We start from the raw sequence: 20,246 nt of genomic DNA on the forward strand, positions 1-20,246 counted from the left end.
AGCGATATCTTCTAACTCACTGGGTCACTCCCAATTCCTTCTCTCGTGTCGTTTCGTATCCTGCACCCAACTTTCCTCCCTTCCATTTACGAAATGGTAGTTCGGTCCTTGCCCTCCGCTGACACTTCCGTCCCATCGCCAGAAAACCCTAGCAAAAGACTCAAGATCCAGTTAGAGAAAGGTTCCTCGCCCAAGGACAACGTCTCCGGACAAAGGAGAGCTAGTGCCAGACTTCAAGCTGCCAAACAAAAAGCTGACATGGAGCTTCTGGTAAAGCGGGGAGTGGACCTCCTGGATGAAAACGGAGCAAGTTGCAGAAAAAAGGACATTAAGATTTTGGAAAATCCAAACATAAATCTAAATGGTATCAAACAGCTTCCTCAGATCTCATCATATCAGACTGAACCCAAAGTGAACACAGAAAACCTAAACCTAAATCAAAATGGTACCCAACAACTTCCTCGGAGTGAACCCAGGATGACTGATAAAGTAGCCAAAATGGTGCAACTAGCTGCCAAAATTGCAGAGGGACTAGAACCTACTTGCGCTATCAATGCGACAAATGTTGTTGAGAAGAGTGCACATATTAAGGTGAAGGAGACTTTGAGGTTGTTCAACAAGCATTACCTTCACTTTGTTCAGGTCTGTTTTTATTCTGGACATTATGTTGTTGCTTTCAATTTGGGTTGGAAATCCACTATCCTCGCCTGATTATACAATATGCTTTGTTTTTTTGTTGTTCATCATTTCATATAAGTTTAGCATATTTTTTATCTTATACAATTCTTTTATGACTGGTCCATTAGGAAGAGGAAATGAGGTGTGCTGCAGTCAAAGTTAACAAGAAACCCCAGAAGGGAAAAAATGCGAAGGTACCTAATCCCCTTTTTTATGCGTTGATTGATGTCTCTCATGGTTTGTAGTATTCAAGTTACACTTTTGTGGCATCATTTATCTATCTTCGTAGCTCCTTCAACCTGTCTGCAACTGATAAGGAAATGTTGATTAGTTCTTCCACAGTTCCACGTTTGCATCCCCACACACGCACATGTTTTTTAGTTTCATTGTTAACGCTCAAATATATGCAGAAAGGAGATGCACCTGAGGTTGATGTCAAGGGAAAGAGCAAGCGACCTGACCTGAAAGCAATATCAAAGGCAAGTCAGTAACTCAGTGTAGATGCCATTGCCCTGTCTGTTTACAGTATCTCAGCTTTTTGTTTTTATATTCTGATTGTAAAATTCAAGTATCCATCATAGATTTTATTTTGGCCTAACCAAGGGTAAACTTGTAGAGATTTGGCTTGCATATTTTTTCCTTTCTTACATTGATTTAAATCATATTGGTAGATGGATTCATATGCTATATTTAATCTAAGAAAGGGTTTTCTCACAGCTCCTTGCAAGAATATCATGCTAGTCTTATTTATATTTTACCCTTAATATATTGGTGGCTATTTATGGTCTGTACATTGGAATTTTGTTGAGTTAATTGTAATGATTATGAATTTATAATGATGCTATAAATTTTTCTTGGTTATGTTTCTTCTTTTAATTGTTTTTGTTTTGCTAAAAGTAGGTGATCATGGTGTTACTACTTATTTTGATGTTATGTAGCCTAATATTCTTTCAATATTTAAAAATAAACATTTCAGATGATAGGGAACAACGAGGTGCTTTATCCCGAGAAAAGAATAGGCTGCCTTCCAGGTTGGTTGGGGAAGCTTATATTTTGATGCTGGTGTTAGTTGGTTAATACATACTCTTATGGTCATTTCAAAAACCTTGTTTTTTGAAATTAAGAAACTATTTTCTTAAGGTGTCTTTAATATAATGGCAGGCATTGACGTTGGTCATCGGTTTTATTCTCGTGCTGAAATGGTTGCTGTTGGTTTTCATAGCCACTGGTTGAATGGTATTGATTATATGGGACAGTCCTACAGGAAAGGGGTAATACATCCGTATTTTCCAATTGTTTCTACCTTGTATGTTGTAAGTACACCGTCAAGCCTTCCAACCTCCCAAAAATGGAGAAGAGTCCAGTTGTGCAGGGGACTGCTGCTGTTGGTTTGTTTTATGTTGTCCCAAAGTGCTTTTGGCAACCATTACAAGATGTTGTTGCATAAAATATCCCATGAAAGAAACATGCTTGAACATGAATCAACACCTAATGAGCTGGGTGCCACTTGCTCCTCTTTTATTTGCCAGCTCAAGTATTTCTATTTTTAATCTGGGCTAAAATCTTCTTTTATTAAGGCTTCAATTACCGGGAAAAACCTTATCTTATTTCCCGCCCTTTTAGACCATTTAGACATATATTGTTTTTCTTCTTACATAAATTTGTTTGATGTATGTTCCTTGGAAGTCCTTAATTGAGTTGTTGTTTTCTGATTGAATGGTTACTACTATTTTTTGTTAATCAAAGAAACCAGAGTTCCCACAAAATTCTTGATACCATCTCATCTAATTTTTCATATTTTGGGGTTGAAAATTTCAGGAGTATGAACACTATACATTCCCACTTGCAGTGGCTATAGTTTTGTCAGGCATGTATGAGGATGACTTAGATAATGCTGAAGATGTAATATATACTGGACAGGGTGGACATGACCTGACTGGTAATAAGCGTCAAATACGAGATCAAGTTTTAGAACGTGGTAATCTGGCACTCAAGGTGTGAATTTTAAACTCTTATTCTACGTTCTTGAATGGTTAATTAAACTTGTTACTCTTTGGAAACTAAATTTATTCAAATTTTTCTTATCTTACTAAGTATATCATGCATATGATTATGATCACGCTTCATTTGTTGTGTCTCTGCATGATTTGGCTGAATCACTATGTTCATATATGCTTTCTAACATCAGATATCTCACATGTTGGGTTCAAATGTGATAAAAGTTCTATTATATATGTGTGGATATGCATATCATGTTAGTGTTTTATATTGGTATGAGCGAGTATTCAATCAAGTTGAGTTGAATGGAAAAGATTTGAGTTTACGAGTACCATTTTATCATTCAAATTTATTTGAATGTTTTAAGTTGAATCAAATATATTTGTTGAGTTTTTATTCAAATTTAAATGTAATTATTTACTGTATCTTGGTACTTATTGGTTCTAATTTAAACATCTCTCTAATTATATATGATATTCATATATATTTCTTCATATTCTTTTTGGCATATGTAGGTAAGATTTGTATTGTCATTGAATAAATCAAATATTATCTAAAACTATATAATATATTTATAATGCTACTTTTTTAAAGAAAGGATTTTGAGGACAAGTACATATGTGTAAAGAGTCAAGGAATTGATGTGAAGAAAGAATTTGCAAAGAGTTGTAATCAAAGGATTAAATTGAATAAAATGTAAAGTGGAGGGACTGAATTACAAAGGAGGAATAGAAGCTATAGAGGTATTCTAAAGTGGTGGAGGAGCACTGGGTTCAAATTTGGTCAAAAATAGACTTAAAACAAAGGATGAAATTAAGAAACAAGGAAATTAGGGATCAAGTTGCAAAACAATTAAATTACCTAGGTAAAGACAAAAATAATATTCTGATTTTTGGTTTTCCGGTTATTCAAAATTTAAAAATTCAAATTTGACTCGAACTTGAATTTAAACCAAAACTCAAGTTGACTAAAATATATCGAACTTGAACTTTGAAAAAAAAGTTTGGTTCTTTCCAGTTGAATGAGTTTTGCTCACCCTTAAATATAGGAATGTTTTGCCTGGCATCTGATTGTAGGTTATAGATTCTATGTATAATGGATGTCTTTGTGGGCAAGACAAGAAGTTAAAGGCACCGAAGATGGAATGTTTAAGAGAAGTCTAGGATGAGTTCCAAGGTTAGGAGCTTTCTTTGGCGAGTTTGGTGGTAAGGAGCTCCCTTTGACGAGCTTCATAGTTCATATGTATTATTAATCATAGGTTATTCACAAGATAGGAATTGCAACGAAGGTAAGGCTTTACCAATCAAAGTAGGTTTTCACGTGTATCTCCTGGTGATTCAATCCATAACTCGTTAACTTAACACTATGGCATTGTAATCTTTAAGTCTGTTGAATGACTATGTTTGTCTTGGGTTGAAGAGACTCTTGTATGGCGTTTCATTGGAATTCGTAGCTTACTTTCTGCCTTATTTTCATTATAGAACTCTGTGGACCTTGGGGTGCCTGTTCGAGTAATCCGTGGTCATGAATCTGGTAGCAGTTACTCTGGAAAAGTGTATACATTCGATGGCTTGTACAAGGTAATTTCATGAAACATTTATAGGCTTGGGTTTATGAATCTGCATGACATGTCTTCATCAGTATCATGTTATATCTTGTGAAAATTAATTAATTGGAAATCTACTTTTCCCCTTTGCTGTATGAACTACGATGATTAGAACTATAATCTTGTTCCTAATCCTAATTAATCATGAACAGTTTGAATGCATAAAATTATATTTACAGTTCCTTCTGTGATAAATTGGATGGAATTTGAAAATTTTTGAGGATCGTTTTGTGTTTTATATGATTAACTTACCTTGGTGCCTTTCACTGTTTTTGAGAAAACAAACTGTGAGGCAAAATCTTTCCTATTGTTCGAAGCCAAAAAATTTGAAGTGATCAGATGACTAGATTTTGCTGAAAAGATAATTTTAAGTAGCAATTTCTTGCTTGTCTTCTTGATAAGTTACACTTCAAGCTTTTTATTTCTCATGTGCCATTGTTTGAATGATGCTCTTTGAGTGTCTTTTGCCTTGAAAAAATCTTCAGTTTTCTGGTTGATTTATCTGCTTGGTGTTGTAGCCTTGTATTCTTTGCTCATGAAAGACACGACATATCATTTTTCATAATATTTGAAATTTTGTTTAAATACTAGATGGTATTCTTTTAGCTAGTCTTCTGAAAATTAGCTTTCTTTTATATGGAGTGTTTCCTTTAGATTTATTTTGATGATAATAAATCAGTCTTTATTGATTTGAGAAATTTAAGTTACTTTATACCAATAAGATGTAATGCATTTAATTTCCTGCTCACTATTTGCAGGTTGTTCAGTACTGGGCAGAGAAGGGTATTTCTGGGTTCACTGTTTTTAAATATCGTTTGAGGCGTCTTGAAGGACAGTCAATATTAACAACTAACCAGGTTTTCTATCTGGTCTATGATTTCTTGGGGCTAATTGCTCTAATTCTATGGGATGGTTATTTTCGAACACAATGTTATTTCTAGTGTACTTTCCCTGTAACTGAACTTCTGCATGTGAACTGTAACCAACTTCTGAGGAATTGTAGTGTATGTTTTGAATAAATAAAATGAATGGGAAATGGAGCGGACTATCTAATCTTGGCAGTGACTGACTTCTAAGATCAGGAAAATATCTATTTTTTATGCAGATTGATGGAATGAGATGCTGGACACAAGTCTTCTGATATTTTAGAAATTTTGAGACAATTGTTGAAACACTTTACTCACAATTGAATGATCATATAGGATTTTGGAATTTTCTGTTGGTTATTGTAAATTTTTTGTTCATTCTTATGACAGGTTCAATTTACCTTTGGGCGTGTTCCCAAATCTTCTTCTGAAATTCGCGGGTATTGAAGCTATTATAGAAAATAACTTCTTACTGTATGTCATTATTTCCGGTCTCTCAATTCTGTTGTTTTATTGGTTAAGGTTGGTGTGTGAGGACATAAGTGGTGGTCAAGAGGATGTTCCTATTCCTGCTACTAATTTGGTTGATGATCCACCTGTTGCACCGACAGGCAAGTTCTACTTTCTAATGTGTTATTTGATTTTCATGCACAATCTAATCAATAATATATTACAAATCTAATTTGTCTATAAGAATGAATACTAGTTTCACGGCAAGAAATTTGCTCTTCTCATAACATGGGGGTTCGTGGGCTTCTGGCCAACCACATCATCCACCAATTTTTTTCTATATCTTGCACTTTTTCTCTTCTTAAATTTCAGCATGAGTTCTTGTAAACCTCATCACATGTGAATAAATAGTCGATTGATTCCCCTTTCTGGTTGTTCTCCTAGTTGGCTTTGCAGTGTGATCTGCTGAAAGAGGTCCTTTTTGAAGGTCCAACAATCCTCGTTTCTAAGTGATTTTCCCTTCTATCATCAGTTAACACTAACTATTTTCCACATGCACAATTATTTTGCACATTTCTTATGCTATTGGTACTCATTTTCTGCCTTTTCTCTTATTTTGTTCGTTCTTTTTAAAAATAGCTTCCATTTGATGCAATGATATGCATAATATATTGGTATAATTCATTTTTTTTCTTTGTTTTTCAGGTTACACTTATTCCAAGTCTATGAAAGTTGCAAGGAATATAAAGCTACCTGCTAATGCGACTGGATGCAATTGCGAGGGAGCTTGCTGGGATCCCAAGACTTGTGAATGTGCCAGGCTTAATGGTTTTGATTTTCCTTATGTGCACCGTGACGGCGGCAGGTAAATTTTTTGGAATAAGAACTAAGAAGTCTTAATAGCTAATGTCATCCTTTGTAATCTTGTTTAATAGCTAATGCCATATTCTTTAATCTTGTTGTTTAAGTTTCTTGCTTATTAGCACTCTTCCACTTCTTCAATTCTAGATTAATTGAAGCCAAGCATGTTGTTTTTGAATGTGGTCCGAGTTGTGGCTGTAGTCCAAATTGCATAAATCGTACATCTCAGAGAGGATTGAGATTTCGACTTGAGGTTTCTTATTACATTAAGAATGCTTTCTTTGCTCATTTCTTTATTTAATCTTGTGATGAATTCTGGTTGAAACATCTCTCTGACTGACCTGAATTGACAGGTCTTCCGTACTCCGAAGAAAGGATGGGCTGTTAGGTCTTGGGATTTTATACCTGCTGGTTCCCCAGTTTGTGAATATATTGGAGAACTCAAGAGGACAGAAGAGCTTGATAGTGTCTCTGAGAATAATTATATTTTTGAAATTGATTGCTTGCAAACTATGAGAGGGCTAGATGGCAGAGAGGTATAACTGACCTCTTTAGAGCACTGTGATGCATCTAGCATTATGTTTGAGGTTGAGTATTTTGTTCGGTCTGATGGTGACATCCAAAGGGTCCAATCCAACAATAAATTGAAGTTCATAGGGAATAGTTTCTTTTAATGAAACATCATCTTTCTGATCGGTGATATGCTTGATTTTACTGCTGTGAAGTGATAAATTAGTTGTTTTTACCTGCATGTAAGAATGTAATTAGTGTTTTTCTTTTCCTTGGCAGAGGCGACAACAGGATGGATCTTTGCCGGTGATCCAAAATGTGGACAAAATTGATGAACCGAGGTCAGAGAATGTGCCAGATTTCTGCATCGATGCTGGTTCTATTGGAAATATTGCAAGATTTATCAATCATAGCTGTGAGCCTAATCTTTTTATCCAGTGTGTCTTGAGTTCACATCACGATCTTAAACTAGCTCGAGTGATGCTCTTTGCAGCAGACAACATCCCTCCTTTACAGGTATTTTTCCTCCAATTCTGACGTGTGGAGAGTGAATCACCTTTTAAATTTCTTGGGAACAAGTTCAGCAGCAATTTATTTATTTTAGCATAATTTCTTGTATTTTGCTTCAAAAATTATGATAATATTTGGAGCACTAGCCTCTACTTTTAGGTCCCATGCATCATTGATATATCAGTAGGTTTTACTACGATTTCTTTATATTTTCTCTTGGATTAGCGGGAGCTTCGAATGATTGGATACTATTTTCTATAATCTTGCTTGCAGGAGCTTACTTATGACTATGGGTATGCCCTTGATAGCGTATATGGTCCTGATGGGAAGGTAAAAAGGATGGCATGCTATTGTGGAGCAGAAGGTTGTAGGAAGCGGCTGTTTTAAGTGCTGAAATTGATGTTTTCTTATGTAGCATGCATGTATGTATCTGCGTTCTGCATTGATTCGAGGTGCTGCTAGATGTTATGGATCTTTTTTGGTGACAATTTTTTGTTGCAACATCTCCTCAGTCCCCTCGCCTCGCCTGTACAAGAAATACACTAGATACTGATTATATATCATTTCATAGCTGTCTTCCGTGTTGGATAATTGGAATGAAAATTGAAGTATTTAGGGTTCTGTGAATGGGAAATTGGGGATGGGAAGAATGAATGATAATTGATAACCATGTAAAAGTATGGAGTGCATGCTAGAAGTATCGGCCTAATTGAGGCCCATGGCCCATGTTCATGATTCTAACTGAGATTAAAAACGACGATTATGAGATAAATTGTAATAAATTTTTTTGCATGAACCATTAATTGAAAAAATACTTTGAATATTTAAGAAAAAAAGATTGTATATTGAAAGCATCTATTTTTAAAAAATTTTTTTGATACTTATTCTCACAAAATGATAATTTTATGTATTTATTTTAATTAAAAATATTTTAAACACTTAGATAAAAAAATAATATATTTTAGATATTTACTCATGTTATAAGCCTAAATAAAAGATTAATTGAATAAAATTTAATGATAAATTTATTTTAGCCATTACAAAGTATAAAAAGGTATAAATTTACTTTAGCATTAGATCTCTTAAGAAATGTTAGGAGTTTGAATCATGACGATTACGAATTGAATAAACTGAGTTTGAAGGGTTATCCTTATTTTTGTTATACTTGATCTAAATTAATCGATCAATAGATTGAATACTGTGATTATAAATAAAAAAAAGTACATATCAAAATAGATAAATGAGCGTGGGGTAGTGCATGCCCAATAATTTATAGAGCATAACACTCCTGCTGAGAAAACCAATGTCGTTTTTATAGGACTTTCACCGCACAGAACCATGAAATCCAAAGGGGGATTGTTGCCAGTACAAGTGGCTTAAACGTGCCACACTCAGATCGACTCGTAATGAAACCACACACACCAACCGCTGCACTTAAAAATATCGCTTCGCTTGCACCCTCTAAACCTGCCATCTCCCTCCAAAATGTCGAAACTTTCATCGACGCCCGAAGCATCAAAACGGGTTTCGATCGAAACACCTGCCGTTCCAACTTTATGGTTGAAAGCCTCCTCAGGAAGGGAAATCTCTCGGGAGCTCGTCAGTTGTTCGACAAAATGGCTAACAGGAACACTGTATCTACAAACATGATGATTTCGGGTTATGTCAAATCAGGAGATCTTTTGAGAGCCAGGGACATGTTTGATGCCATGCTTGATCGAACTGCGGTTACGTGGACCATCATGATTGGTGGGTACTCGCAGAAGAGTCAATTCCATGAAGCCTTTAGGCTTTTCGCTGAGATGCGAAGACATGATACACAGCCCGATCCTGTGACTTTTGCTAGTCTTTTATCAGGTTGCAATAACGCCGAGGCGGACAAGGAATTGATTCAAGTTCATGCTTGCGTGCTTAAGTTGGGATACCATTCCAGTCTCTTAATCTGTAATTCGCTGGTTGATTCTTATTGCAAAAGTAATCACCTTGATATGGCTTCTCGGGTTTTCGTTGACATGCCTGAAAGAGATTCCGTTTCTTTTAATTCAATGATCAATGGGTTTGCAAAAGATGGTCTAACTGAAGACGCGATAACACTCTTTCTGGAGATGCAAAATTGCGGTATAAAGCCTTCTGATTTTACTTTTGCTGGAGTTTTAACTGCTGCTGTTAGATTAAATGACTTGGTCTTCGGGCAACAAATTCATGGGTTTTTGGTGAAGACCGGGTTTGTTTGGAATGTCTTTGTGGGAAATGCATTGCTTGATTTCTACTCGAAGCATGATTGTTTAGTTGGAGTCAGGAAGTTATTCGACGAGATGCCGGACTTGGATGGCATTTCTTACAATGTAATCATCACATGCTATGCGTGGTTTGCACAGCATGATGAAGCTATTAGACTCTTCCGTGAATTACAGTTTACATGCTTTAACCGGCGGCAATTCCCATTTGCCACCATGTTGAGCATAGCAGCTAATGCACTAGACCTGAAAATGGGGCAGAAAATCCATTCCCTGGCTATCGTGACTACAGCTGCTTCAGAACTTGTGGTTGGGAATTCTTTAGTCGACATGTATGCGAAATGTGGCAAATTTGAAGAAGCTGAAAAGATATTTAGGACTCTAGCCAAGAGAAGCACAGTTCCATGGACTGCCATTATCTCAGGTTATTTTCAGAGAGGATTCAACGAGGAAGGCCTGAATCTGTTCAATGAGATGCATAAATCTGGTGTAAGAGCAGATCAGGCCACGTTTGCTAGCATCTTAAAAGCATCTGCTAATTTGACTTCACTATCACTGGGGAAACAGATTCACTCATTTATAATCAGATCAGGCTTCGTGTCAAATGTTTTTTCAGGAAGTGCACTTCTGGATATGTACGCGAAATGTGGCTCCATAAAAGATGCTATTCAGCTTTTTCAGGACATGCCTGAAAGGAATATAGTCTCTTGGAATGCCTTGATCTCAGCCCATGCTCAAAATGGGGATGCTAAAGCCACCCTTGATACATTCGAAAAGATGGTTCAATCAGGTTTCCAGCCGGATTCAGTCAGTTTCCTCAGTGTTTTATCTGCTTGCAGTCACTGCGGACTTGTTCAAGAAGGGTTGAGATATTTCAGAACCATGACTGAAATTCATAATCTTGTTCCAAAGAAACAACACTATGCGTCGATGGTTGATATGTTATGCCGGAGTGGACAGTTTCATGAGGCACAGAAGATGATGGCTGAAATGCCATTTGAACCTGATGAGATTATATGGTCATCGGTTCTAAATTCTTGTAGGATACATAAGAACCAAGAATTAGCTATGAAAGCAGCAGACGAGCTATTCGGAATGGAGGTGCTTAGAGATGCTGCTGCTTATGTCAGTATGTCCAATATCTATGCAGCAGCCGGCCAGTGGGACAATGTTGGGAAGGTAAAAAAGGCGATGAAAGATCGCAGAATTAGGAAGGTTCCGGCTTATAGCTGGGTTGAAGTAAGACACCAGCGTCATGTGTTCTCAGCAAATGACATGTTACATACTCAGATGGAAGAAATCCGGAAAAAGATCGATATATTGTCGGAACGGATGGAGAAGGAAGGTTACAGGCCTGATACAAGTTGCGCCCTTCATGATGTAGACGAGAAAATGAAAGTTGAGTCTCTTAAGTACCATAGTGAGCGGTTAGCAATTGCATTTGCGCTGATAAGTACACCCGAAGAATCACCAATACTAGTGATGAAGAACTTACGGGCATGCACAGACTGCCATGCTGCAATCAAGGTAATCTCAAAGATTGTTAGAAGGGAAATCACAGTGAGGGATTCAAGCAGGTTCCATCATTTTAAGGATGGAATCTGCTCCTGTGGGGATTATTGGTAGTTCATAGAAGGCATATTGCCTTGTTGATTGGCCTGATAGTCCATTGAATAATTGATTTCACCCGTGTAAGATCTCTGACCCATTGTTTTCAAGACTGTAAGTAAAATAAGATATAGAGTTGTTCGAGTTCGATTTGATCAAAATTCTGTCAGCATTTAAATTGAATGGATTAGACTCGAACTCAACTGAATGCTTAACAAGCCAAAACGAAATATACTTGATATCCGACTCAAAATAAATCACGAACAACTCAAAAATAATATTATACATTAAAATTTGTAATTTTTAAATTAAATTATTAAAAATATAAACATGTTTTTTTAAATGTTTTGATTACACTATTCTTTTAAATATAATACTCTATCCATTTCATAATTTGTGTCTTATATTGACTGTGCACATAATCCATATAGTACATTTGACAAAATGAAATGATATAATTATCCTTAAAAATTGATTGATAGATTTAACGATTTGTTTTGATTCGTATAAAAGAATAAATAACATAAGGATAAAAATATAAATATTATTTGTGGACTTTTCAAAATCCAAACGAGACATATTTAATGGAACGATGGAGTATAAGAATTTCATGTCCTTAAGGTTTATATCCAAGTTTAAGTTCAAGTTTATACCCAACTTGAGTTCAAACTTCAATCATGCTAACTTTAAGAATAAATTTGAGTTCAATCTCAATTTTTTTTATTTGAAGCTGAAGTTGAGGTAAAAATTTTTAAGTTAACAAATTTTTAGATCGAAGCAAGTTCAACTTTGTACTTCAGATCGAGCTTAGCAATATTCGAGCTTTAGCTTTAGCGTTAAATCTCTAATTGTTTCCATTTTGTAATAATCCTGAGTTAAACATACAAGGATTCCACAGGTTCATTCAGTGGTGAAGCTTGTATTGAGCAGAAGATTGCTAATTGACATATTATGATTCCATTTATCTTCTCCTCTATCCATTTCTACTTTTCTAGAACACCATTGAACTCCTCAAAAGAAACCAAATACAGAATTTCAAATTCATTAATCCAAAATAAAAGCATTACTTCTTTCCAACAGAAGGAAGCAACAAGGCACATATAACAATAATAAAAGGGAAACAAAATTGAAACTAATAAAGGGGTTTTCCTAGTAATTATCATTACTTGGATTTCTTGTTGAGGAAATCATCAGGGACAACTTGAAGCAACTTCTTTTGCTTGGACTTGGCAATCTTCTTCAGAGTCTTAGGGTTTGTAATCTTCTGAAACTTAGTTCCAGACCTCAATATGTTCTCCTTCTTCTTCTTCTCCCTCTCCTCTCTCTTCTTCCTCTTCTCCAACTTGCTCTGCCTTATCTCTTCCTTCAATTCATCAACCCTCTCTCTATAAGCTCTCTTTATCTCCTTTTGCCTCTCCCTCTCCTCCAGACTCGGCCTCTTTATACTCACGTGCTTCGCCGACGCACGCTGCTTTCTAGGTTGCTTCCAGTTCCGACCCGACACCCTTCCGGCGATCACGCCATCGTAGGTGGGTTGACCGAAGGTAGGTTTGTTGGGGTCTTCAGAGGAAGGCACCGCTGAACGCTTTGCGGGTGGGGGACAAGAATCATCGACATCCATGGAGGAGGCGGCTGCGGTAGCGTCGTTGAGATTGGCAGTATCGGCAGAGACCTGAGATTCTTGGCGCTTTCGCTTGTAAGTTTTGCCGCCGAAACCCTCATCAAGGCGGCGAAAATCAATAGTGCAAGCCATGATGTGGGTTTGGTTCTCTGTGTAAACCCTAGAAAGAATTGTATTGGCCTTACCGTTGAGACTGAGAGAGTTATATAAGGGTGGATTTGACTTGGGCTATTTTTGTTGCCATCACAATAACTCCGCCCATTAAACCATTATTGCGTTTTTGGGCTGGATGGAGTGAGTCTCGGTAAGGATCTCAATCCAGCCGATGAGCGAATTTGATGGTTGTTTCATCGGAAAATATCTCAAATTTTGTGAATCTCGACTGAAATATTTCGTCTTTCTCACTTTTAATCTCAAATTTGTAAACTTCGGAGTAAATTTCAACAAAATCGAGATCGGATTCAAACTCACGGTGTCAATGATTGAATTAGCTTTCTACTCTATAAACATAGCAGCTGCTTCATAGCTTTGCAAGTTCTCTAGTACACATGCTTGAATTAGCTTTCTACTCTATACCATAGCAGTTTTTATCTGTGCTCTCCTTTTTGGGTCTTTTTCCCCTTAAGAAATACTAGGATTTCATCTATCAATGCAATAAAGCACATGTAACATATTCATGGGATCGACTTAGGGGTGAGCAAAACTCGATTCGATTCAAAAAACTCATTTTTTCAACTCGATTTGAAATGATTTCGAGTTGTAATTTCATACACTTATCTCGACTCGAAAAAATTTCAAGTTCAAATCGAGTTGTAAAGTACAACTCGAATAACTTGAAATTTTTAGTAATTAATCGATGAATTTTTAAGTTTGAGTCGAGTCCCTCAATTATGTATGATATATGTATATCACATATGAAAGAAATATACATCTATTGTATTTTTTTAATCAAAAATCACATATGAATGTATTGTTATATATATAAAATTTTAAGTCAACTCCGAATTGTAAAATAAGACTCGTTAACTTGAACAACTCGAAATTTTTTTACTCAACTCGATCGAACGTTCACCCCTAGATGGAACCCTATTCCATGTCGATTGTAAAACCCTAAACCCTTAAATCAAACCCTAAGACAATTTATTGTGTTCAACGAGAACAGCAGCAGAACCAACCATCACATACTATCATTTATCAGTACCGGTGCTCATTGTAAAGAGTTTATGAGTCTGCTACAAGTCTTAGAGAATTGAGATGGAATAATAGTTTCAAAAAGGCAACATCTAGCAACGCCAGCAGTAATTGGCTATCTAAATAGCTGCTCATCAAAATCATTCATAAAGAATTAACATTTCTCATCATCAATATGCAGAATCGCATTGATCTAATTCAGGGAGATCACTTTCAAAGAATGTTGAATGAAGAGCCCTCACACACTGCTCTGCTTCACTGTCGTGTACTATCAACGATATGTTAACCTAACAAGTGTCGACACAAACTCTGTGTTACACATACATCACAACAAATAGAGTTGGTAAATATCATGCCATTGCTAACACGATCAACTGACCTTAGATGCACCCTGAGAGATCATTTGAACATTCACTCCATTGGCCCTTAAAACGTGGAATGCCTGCCATGACATCCAGTTACCCATGTTACCGATGTTTATTTTTGCAAACAAGATTTTCATCCATTGGCAGTATTGACAGACTATAGCATATGCAGCAAGAGAGCAGACAGATCGAAACAAACAGATTTATACAAACACAAGTAATCTGCAAGGGCCCCTTGGAAATTGCAGCAAAGAAGAGCTCCATCTTTGCTTATTCTGAATATCTTCAATTAAAACTAAAAGATTATTTTCAAGTTTTAAGCTTCTTTGCATGCAATGTGATATATAGGAGTACCTTCTCAAGTATAAGTGAGGATCTCTGGACATTGCCAATGAGAGAAATGATAGATCTGTGCTGAAGAAGATTGACAACAGCAATTCTTTCAAGTTCTTCTACAACATGGTCAAGTTCCTGTCAAGTGATACAAAAAGATGTTAAAGACGGTGAAAATGGTTTGAAATCGTTCTGCAGACAGGCATAAGATCTGTACGAGGTAGTATCAATTAAAGCATGAAGAATGGAACCATACGCTTGCCTGCTGAATTAACTCTCTGCTCCAAAGTTTTGATGGATCCAAAGTCAAAGAAATACTGACTTCACTAGTAGCAACAACATCCACTGAGATACCTAAATCTTCAAAGATCGAAAATACCTGCACAGACAAAAATGATACGAACCAACTTCACAAGAGAAAAAACCAATGGATAATTACCACTAAAATTAGGAATGGCCTTCTAACCTTTGCAAGAAAACCAAATTGACCAAGCATGCGTGTGCTGACAATATCCAGCATGGTGACATTCCTTTTTAACACTATGCTGGTGAGTACTGCCTGCGATAGGGGCAAAATTATTAAAGCAGTTCAGACTTCATTAAAAAAACATTACACAAGCAACCAGCCGCTCCATACCTTACTCATATCTCTATTCCTGGTAATGAGAGTTCCAGGAGCATTTGGATTGTAAGAATTTTTAACCCTAACAGGAATATCACCCTCTCTAGCTGGTCTCATGGATTGTGGATGCAGAACCTGAAGAAGGGCATGACAATCATCCAAATTCACTCAGTTTCCCATGCTTCAATCATGTAAATGATAACTACTTCCAAGGATGGAGGGCAAAAGAGAAGTCATGCACACATTTATGAATGTGTTTCCACCAAAGCTTGATAATTGTTAAGAAACAAAAGAGGGAAACAAAAGCAGCAAAGCAATTATAGCACCTCAGCACCAAAGTATGCAAGTTCAGCTGCCTCGTCGAATGTCAGATACGGGACAGGTTCTGCATGTGGATATATGTTCGGGTCACAAGTTAAAACACCATCAACATCTTTCCATACCTGTAACGAAAAAAAGTATACTGTTATAACTTTTTCAAAAGAAAGGAACACCATACTATAATCAAGGTATAAACTTGTAAGCACTTGTTTTTGCTACAACTTTGGGTCTCCAGTACATATTGCACTTCTAGATGCATGTTGTATGAACATGGTGGCATCCATCCAGAAAATGATAAGAAAAAGAATATGGCACTGCCTATCATCATACATCAGCAGGTTTATGACATACACATTCAGAACTTGGACATGCACTGACCTGAATTTCTCGCAACCCCAATGCTTTTCCGATGGTTGTGGCTGTCAAATCACTACCACCCCTACCTAAAGTAGTAATTGCACCAGATCTCCATCCCTACAATAAGAAGTTATCAAGATAAGAAGCAATTACCAAGAGATCCTACCAAGAATCACCTATTTAAGAATGAAACCACTTCAAAAAGGCATACAGCATTTCTACCTTTCCAAGGAAACCAGTGACAATTGGGATTGCAGGATCACTGGTCCAATCTTCATTTAATCTTTTTGCAACAGCTGGGTAAGTTGCTTCCAAAATATCAGCATTTGTGAAGTCATCAGTGGTAATGAAACCAATTTCAAAGGCGTCATACTGCATACAGGACACTGACTTATAATTAGAAGTCCTTATGTTGGTGGTTATAAGGAAATGCAGAGAATAGAGTACCAAGCATAAATTAATCATGGAAAAGTCACGTACCCTAGCCAATGCTAATGTGAAATTTAAACCACAGAAATTTAACTTTAGGATTGGGAAACAGACATCAAGGGATGTTTTACTTAGAGGAATCCCATGATGAAGATTAAAAAACTGGTTAAATTATTCGATGATTATACCAACGTACACAAATTCTACATATAGGAAAAAGAAGAAGAACAACATACTTGACGGGCCTTAACACCAATTTTATTCAAATATGCTGCAAAAATCCTCGTAGACATGCACTCCCCAAATGAAACTAAATAGTCTTTTGTTCGTAATGTTAACTCTTTCATCATAGCAATTCCCTTTAAGAGCTGCTCCAGCACTTCCAAGTGACCTACGAAAGGGTTGTTCATGCAAAAAAAAAAAAAAGCATGACAGAACCCAGCATAAGTAACCCTAAGCTAAAAGAACAGAAGAAGAGACATCAACAGGAAACTAAATGAAGAAATAAGTTTCTTGAGGTTAGACAAGAAAGAAGATTTGATGTCAGCTCAATAGTAGATCATATACTCACCATCAACAATTGACCTTGCCACTCCAAGCTCATCAGCCGTCCTGGATTTTAAAGTTGACAAGAAGAGGGAGCAAATTCAAATAATAACCCTTTATCTTTAAAACCAACACACAAAGGAGTGGGAAAAAAAAAAGAAACAAAAATCCTTCCAATTGCTTTGACCTATGATGAAGCTCCTGTATAAAGCTCAACTCTTCTAAACCATCTACATTAGTGACACCACAGCTAACAGCCTTTTCTCCAGCCTAATCATCAATCAAAAACCAACTTCTTAGCAAACCCTTCACTTCTACAGTCTAAGAAATTAATGGTTAAAAAACAAATGATAAAACAGTAAATTAAGTGAGGATTACCAGCAAAAGCTTATTGGTAGTCTTTCCCATTGCAGAAAGGACAATGACTGGTCTTTCATTGGGGAAACTGAGTATAAGGTCAGCAACCTCTCTCATTCGCTCAGCCGAAGCCACTGAGGAACCACCGAACTTCATCACACACGTCAATTGATTCTCCGCTTCACCGAAACTTACAGCCTCAAACTCATTCCTTTGGACAACATCCACGTTTCCCCCTTGGCAACTAACTCTAAACACCCTACTTCCACCACAACGTCTTGGGCTGATACAAAAAGAATTCGAAGGGCTAATCGCAGCAAAACTAAGCAGAGTTGGCGACACCCATTGGCGTTTTAAATAAGTCTGCTTTGGGATTGAATGAGACGGAGCAGGACATCGCAACGAAGCCGACATCTTGCGCTCAACGGAGCTCGTAAATTAGTTGCTTCGACGAATAATAACCGATAAACAAACAGTATAGATCCTCCAAAGACCTGATTGGAGAGCATACGCAATATCAGAAGAAGAAGAAAAAGTGTGCATCGTGACATCTTTATGATTTCAAACAGAAATGAGAAAATTAGCTAACATTTAGAGAGAAATAGTTAAACAAAGATGAGAAAAAAGTGCAGACCTTTGAAGAACTGGAAAGAATGATAACACCAATAATGCAGATGATGTGTTTTTGCTTTGATTAGTTCGTTGAAATGAAACCTTTGGTAGAGTTGAAGGAAAAACCAGCAGCCAAACAGTGTGGGAAAAGAAACAAATGGTTGGTAAGAGCAAAAAGACCAGACCGCCGCCTCCCTCCCTTATTATTACCATTATATATGTAATTTGATCCGACGGTAATGGTGCAATCTATTTTTTTGAATTAATCAACAAAGAATTCGAAAACTCTAACTCACGTCTCACCATACCAATTTATTTATTTTTAGTCGTCTCTCATATGACACGAATCCATTAATTTTTATGGTAAAATAATTATTATTATTTTTTGAGGATTTAAATATAAACGTTTAAATATCTAAATGTTGAAAGTTATCTATGAACATATATTGTCTTGTATTTACTTAACGAGATTAATAAAAAAGATAAAGTATATAAATAGTCTCTGAACTTTTAGAGCGCTTACATTTTAATCACTTGACTTTTAAAACTTATAATACAGTTATCGAACTTTTAGTTCGTTTTCATTTTTGTCCCTACCGTTACCTATGTTACTTTTTAGCTGATATGGCAGTTAACCTTCCGTCAACTCTCTTCTCCTTCTCCTCCTCCATCTAAAAACCTTAACCTCCAAAAAAAAAAAATCAAAAACTCAAATGGAGTGAATATTGTCTTGGATCCACAAACGGAAGGAACTTCACTCAGGCTTGTTGAAAATTGGATGAAACGAAAATTGATCCTGAGACTTAGCTGAGGCCTGAATTATTGTTGAACCACAGCTACCATCCTTAGTTAAGGAACCTGGACTAGCTAAAGAGATACTAGTATTCACAAATGGTGTTTCCTGGACCATGATTGCATCTCAATCTTCATTGAAAAAGGTCATGGATGAAGCCTCAAAACTCCTGCAAAAAGATGCTCCCAAGCCAAAGACACTATCGCCACATCCGCAGCCTCTCTACTCTTTTCCCTTCCCTTCCAAATTCAGAACCAACCACCACCTTCACCACCCATGGCCGCCACGAGTTTCAACCCCTCCCCACAGACACCGTGTGGCTGCTCGACTCTCCTTGCACCAAACCATCGTCTCATCTTCTGCTCTTACGGACAATCTTCAACATTACCTGTAAAACCCAAATTCCATGTTTTTTGTTGCGGACACCGCGGGCTACTCCTTGTCTAGCTATTACACTTCTCTTGGTCTCTTTGTCATCTCTGCTGCTGGACTTTGGTCCCTCATCAAACGCTCTGTGAAATCAAAGATATTGCAGAAGATATTCGTAGGGGAAGGAGCTGAGGAAAAGGAACCAAATCCAGTGGCTGCTGAGATTTTATCTTTCTTCACTCGCAAAGATTTCGTGGTCACCGATAGGGAAGAGACTATCGCGTTCGAGGGAATGATGGTTCCAAGCAGAGGACAAGCAGCATTGTTGACATTCTGCACCTACATCAGACTTGCAAGTGTTGCCCTTGTGCTCACCATCACATTTCCAGATGTGGGGAATAACTGGTTCTGGATCACTGTTCTAACTTCTAAGTCCATTGGCAGGACCTTATTCCTGGAAGAAGGCATCAAGGAAGGAGCAGATCAAAGTGAAGATGCTGGTTGCCGACGACGGGACCATGTCCGAGGTTATTGTTCAAGGAGATGATCAGCAAGTAGATCAAATGAGAAAAGAACTAAGCTTAGTGAAAAAGGCATGGTCTATGTAAAGGAAGATGATCCAGGAAGGAGCAGATCAAAGTGAATATGCTGGTTGCCGACGACGGGACCATGTCCGAGGTTGTTGTTCAAGGAAATGATCAGCAAGTAGATCAAATGAGGAAAGAACTAAGCTTAGTGAAAAAGGCATGGTCTATGTAAAGGGCTTATTCGAGAGATGGCAATAGATATGCATTTCTGCTTATATGTATTTTTTTAGGCTTTTAGCCATATATACAGTCTTATGGGAATAGACTCTGTCATCTGTGTTTTCTGCTCTGCAAATTTTGTTTTCTGTTGTCTACTGCAAACGTCAGTGCTGGAAATGTTCAAGAACACAATGGAGCACCATTATTTCAAAAAAAAATCTTAAAAAAAAAATTACGTACTGTTAGATAAGTAATAATAT

At 36.9% G+C, this 20,246-nt stretch overlaps 5 protein-coding genes across 6 annotated transcripts; 3 read left to right on the forward strand and 2 right to left on the reverse strand.

Annotated features, from left to right (window-relative positions):
* Positions 1–78: 78 nt before the first annotated feature.
* Positions 79–7,881, forward strand: LOC120118646 (histone-lysine N-methyltransferase, H3 lysine-9 specific SUVH4-like). The gene is made up of 15 exons (XM_039138660.1): positions 79–642; positions 807–872; positions 1,089–1,157; positions 1,655–1,709; positions 1,840–1,949; positions 2,497–2,673; positions 4,158–4,256; positions 5,041–5,139; positions 5,539–5,588; positions 5,671–5,759; positions 6,304–6,463; positions 6,607–6,712; positions 6,813–6,995; positions 7,249–7,485; positions 7,753–7,881. The coding sequence occupies exons 1-15, from the start codon at positions 94–96 to the stop codon at positions 7,864–7,866; spliced, it is 2,163 nt and encodes a 720-aa protein (XP_038994591.1). The 5' UTR covers positions 79–93; the 3' UTR covers positions 7,867–7,881.
* Positions 7,882–8,851: 970 nt separating this feature from the next.
* On the forward strand, positions 8,852–11,397 carry LOC120118686 (putative pentatricopeptide repeat-containing protein At2g01510). The gene has a single exon (XM_039138696.1). It carries the CDS (start codon positions 8,886–8,888, stop codon positions 11,340–11,342), a length of 2,457 nt encoding a protein of 818 aa, XP_038994627.1. The 5' UTR covers positions 8,852–8,885; the 3' UTR covers positions 11,343–11,397.
* Positions 11,398–12,311: 914 nt separating this feature from the next.
* On the reverse strand, positions 12,312–14,197 carry LOC120118649 (protein PXR1-like). Its single transcript, XM_039138665.1, has 2 exons — positions 14,147–14,197; positions 12,312–13,105 (listed from the first exon to the last, which is right to left on the reverse strand). The coding sequence occupies exon 2, from the start codon at positions 13,075–13,077 to the stop codon at positions 12,487–12,489; it is 591 nt and encodes a 196-aa protein (XP_038994596.1). The 5' UTR covers positions 13,078–13,105; positions 14,147–14,197; the 3' UTR covers positions 12,312–12,486.
* An 83-nt stretch (positions 14,198–14,280) lies between these two features.
* Positions 14,281–17,963, reverse strand: LOC120118648 (aspartokinase 2, chloroplastic-like). Of its 2 annotated transcripts, none has more exons than XM_039138663.1 (13): positions 17,488–17,963; positions 17,297–17,379; positions 17,135–17,175; positions 16,800–16,954; positions 16,357–16,506; positions 16,156–16,251; positions 15,783–15,899; positions 15,472–15,591; positions 15,301–15,393; positions 15,097–15,213; positions 14,856–14,972; positions 14,516–14,578; positions 14,281–14,423 (listed from the first exon to the last, which is right to left on the reverse strand). In XM_039138663.1, the coding sequence occupies exons 1-13, from the start codon at positions 17,878–17,880 to the stop codon at positions 14,307–14,309; spliced, it is 1,662 nt and encodes a 553-aa protein (XP_038994594.1). In that variant the 5' UTR covers positions 17,881–17,963; the 3' UTR covers positions 14,281–14,306. The 2 variants fall into 2 exon arrangements, with proteins under 2 accessions (XP_038994594.1, XP_038994593.1); XM_039138662.1 differs by having other exon boundaries at positions 15,091–15,213; positions 17,488–17,961.
* Positions 17,964–19,274: 1,311 nt separating this feature from the next.
* Positions 19,275–19,829, forward strand: LOC120118650 (protein COFACTOR ASSEMBLY OF COMPLEX C SUBUNIT B CCB1, chloroplastic-like). Its single transcript, XM_039138666.1, has one exon. The coding sequence runs from the start codon at positions 19,278–19,280 to the stop codon at positions 19,785–19,787; it is 510 nt and encodes a 169-aa protein (XP_038994597.1). The 5' UTR covers positions 19,275–19,277; the 3' UTR covers positions 19,788–19,829.
* The last annotated feature ends 417 nt before the right edge of the window (positions 19,830–20,246 follow it).

This window comes from Hibiscus syriacus, unplaced genomic scaffold (genome assembly GCF_006381635.1).
Source record: "Hibiscus syriacus cultivar Baekdansim isolate YM2019G1 unplaced genomic scaffold, ASM638163v2 tig00110328_pilon, whole genome shotgun sequence".
Classification (NCBI taxonomy): domain Eukaryota; kingdom Viridiplantae; phylum Streptophyta; class Magnoliopsida; order Malvales; family Malvaceae; genus Hibiscus; species Hibiscus syriacus.